At 36.6% G+C, this 2,515-nt stretch overlaps 1 protein-coding gene across 1 annotated transcript in view; it reads right to left on the reverse strand.

The window, feature by feature from the left end:
* LOC112507901 (BRCT domain-containing protein At4g02110) overlaps window positions 1-2,211 on the reverse strand; it is a 12,033-nt gene extending 9,822 nt beyond the window's left edge. Inside the window, exons 1-5 of the mRNA XM_025112651.1 lie at window positions 1,944-2,211; window positions 1,615-1,704; window positions 1,303-1,407; window positions 890-991; window positions 708-792 (exon numbers count right to left, since the gene is read on the reverse strand). Coding sequence (XP_024968419.1) covers window positions 708-792; window positions 890-991; window positions 1,303-1,407; window positions 1,615-1,704; window positions 1,944-2,042 — 481 coding nt within the window. The 5' untranslated portion in view covers window positions 2,043-2,211. The remainder of the gene's footprint in view (window positions 1-707; window positions 793-889; window positions 992-1,302; window positions 1,408-1,614; window positions 1,705-1,943) is intronic.
* Between the last annotated feature and the right edge of the window lie 304 nt (window positions 2,212-2,515).

Genomic DNA, 2,515 nt, shown 5'->3' on the forward strand with positions numbered 1-2,515 from the left:
AGAAACCCTATCGGCTATAATTAATGATAAATATAAATCAAATCCGTAATTATCTCTAACTAATATAATCGTAATTATCTCTAACTAATATAATCAACCGGCTAAGAAACATGGCATCAGAGATGAGAATTCCGCCATAACACGTCCCCAAGGCATGCCTTTTAGAACACTGCATAGAACTACAAGACCTATACTAATTTGGATTAACCATACCTTACAAGAGATCTACACTAATGTACATCTAATCACTAGAGAAGAATTTGTCAATATTTTGGGGAACTTTTAACAGCAAGACTAATATATGGAGGAAAGCTTTGAAAAGTAAACTTGCCGATAGCTGAAAAAGTAAACCCATAGCTTCTAAAAGTACCGAATATAATCTTCTACTTGTTCCTTCACCATAAGACAAGATGTACAAAACATGTTCTAGCAAGATCATAACCTTCTAGAGTTCTAATTGTCCTTCACCATAAGACAATCACAACAGAGAATTCACTACACATGCATTAGCAAAATCACGATACATATTCTGTTGACTTGTATTCTTGACCATGCTTAGAGTCAACACCTTATTTGTATAGGATAGACAATGGATATCAAGGGGAACTCTGCAATTCTAGAATACTAGTAAATTGCCAACAACTAGCCATTCCAAATAAAATAAGGCAGTACGTTATAGTTTAAGCCAAGAACATAACATAACTCACCTTCAAATTTGTAGCATATAAGATGAGTAACCCTGTTTGCTATCAGTGGTTTTGAAAAATGTGCACCCATCAGTTCAACCATGGTCTGAAATATAAAACATGATAAAATTTTCTGAGAATGTCCATTATCTTGTTTAACAAGAATGCAAGTATAGGTAGCTGATAAAAAAATATAGGCACACCATAATGTCCTCCCGATCTTCGCGCTGATATCCTGTTAAACATATAACCAATGACTTTGCACCTGTAATGCCATTCAAGTCTCTCACTGGTTTGTACATTACCTGTTAGAAGGTGCAAAAATTATCGTATTTTTTAAAAGGAAAAAAAATCAAGTTTATTGCATTAATCAACATTATAACAAGAGTAAGCTAGATGATCAATTACAACCTATTAATTAATCCTGTACAAAGTTTAGCAATTTAAGCTTGAAACGACAATAAGATTTGTTGCTGGTACTTTTCACCTCCTAAAAACAGCACATAATAAGCACCCCTCCCTTTTCATTTCTCAAAAAGTTTCTAATAACTAATTTTGTGTATGTAGGCCGGCAGGGTAAAAACCACATGAAAGTGAATCGAATCGGGGTACTGACCGAGGTTGTATCCACAGGTACTCCCACGTCAAAACTATGATCAACCCATAAGCCAGAGACTAATATCTTTCCATCTCGCCTAGCAGCAACACATATGGGATCATCCTGAAACATGAAACACACAGCTAAGCTGTAGGCTTTAGGCTGTAGTAACAGTCATAAGAGGTTGTAGAACACAATGTAATAACACAAACATAAACAAGAAACACTCCAACGCAAGGATGAAGCCTGAAGTTGACAAGGAAAAAAACATGAAAATACAAATTGGAGGAATCAGGGAAGGTGACATATAAACCGGAGTAGTAGATTTACATAGGTAAGCTTATCGACAATAACATGAGTGCAATTAGGACCATATTGACTAGCATCAACCCCACCGCCATTAACAAGCTTCCGTAAAACCTGAAAATATAATTCAAAATCAAACCAAGCGTTAGGTTCAGGTTCGAATTTCTTCGGATAACCCTTCCGGGTCATTAAATTAAAAAAAAGAACACTGTTGTAAGAGGGGTAAAGTCCAACAACAAAAGCACCGTCCAATTATAAGGGATAAAACACAATCATTGATCCATTCTACAGAGCAATATCAAAATATGCAGAAAACAATAAACAAAAAAAGAAGAAGAAAAGATTCTTCGAACCTCAGGCTTTTTGAGTGGATCGAAACCAAGAAGAAGAAAGCGGATGCCATGGAAGACTTGAGAAGGTCGGCCAAATGGGGAACTTTGAGTGTTTTCCATGGCTATTACCAATGTTTCCCACGGATGTCAGAAAAGGCGTGGTGGTTTGACTGAAATCTGGAAGATTAATGGCGAAGAAATTAGAGGTCATTCAGCGATGAGATGGATGGAAGTGAATGAACCAGCACTGGTTATACGACGAGAAATGAAATGGAAAACTTGTCGAGGAAGGAGTTGGAGTTGGAGTTGGAAGGGATTAGATGACGGCGAGGGGTAAAAATGGGATTTCACTCACATTCGTTTTCTTTGATTTGGAGCAGGGGGCGGGAGGAAGATCCCGCCGCTTAGGCGAAATGCAAAATTTTACTACACGTGGCGCTTCAATGCTTTTATGGGCTTGGGCCGTGCATACATAGTCATACACATACGGATTGGGCTTTAATTAAACTATGATAGTCTCTCTTGACTTGATAGTTGATTACTTGATTACTTGATTTTATATATATATATATATATATATATATATATATATA

The sequence above is a fragment of the Cynara cardunculus genome (genome assembly GCF_001531365.2).
Source record: "Cynara cardunculus var. scolymus isolate 2C chromosome LG 2, CcrdV1, whole genome shotgun sequence".
Classification (NCBI taxonomy): domain Eukaryota; kingdom Viridiplantae; phylum Streptophyta; class Magnoliopsida; order Asterales; family Asteraceae; genus Cynara; species Cynara cardunculus.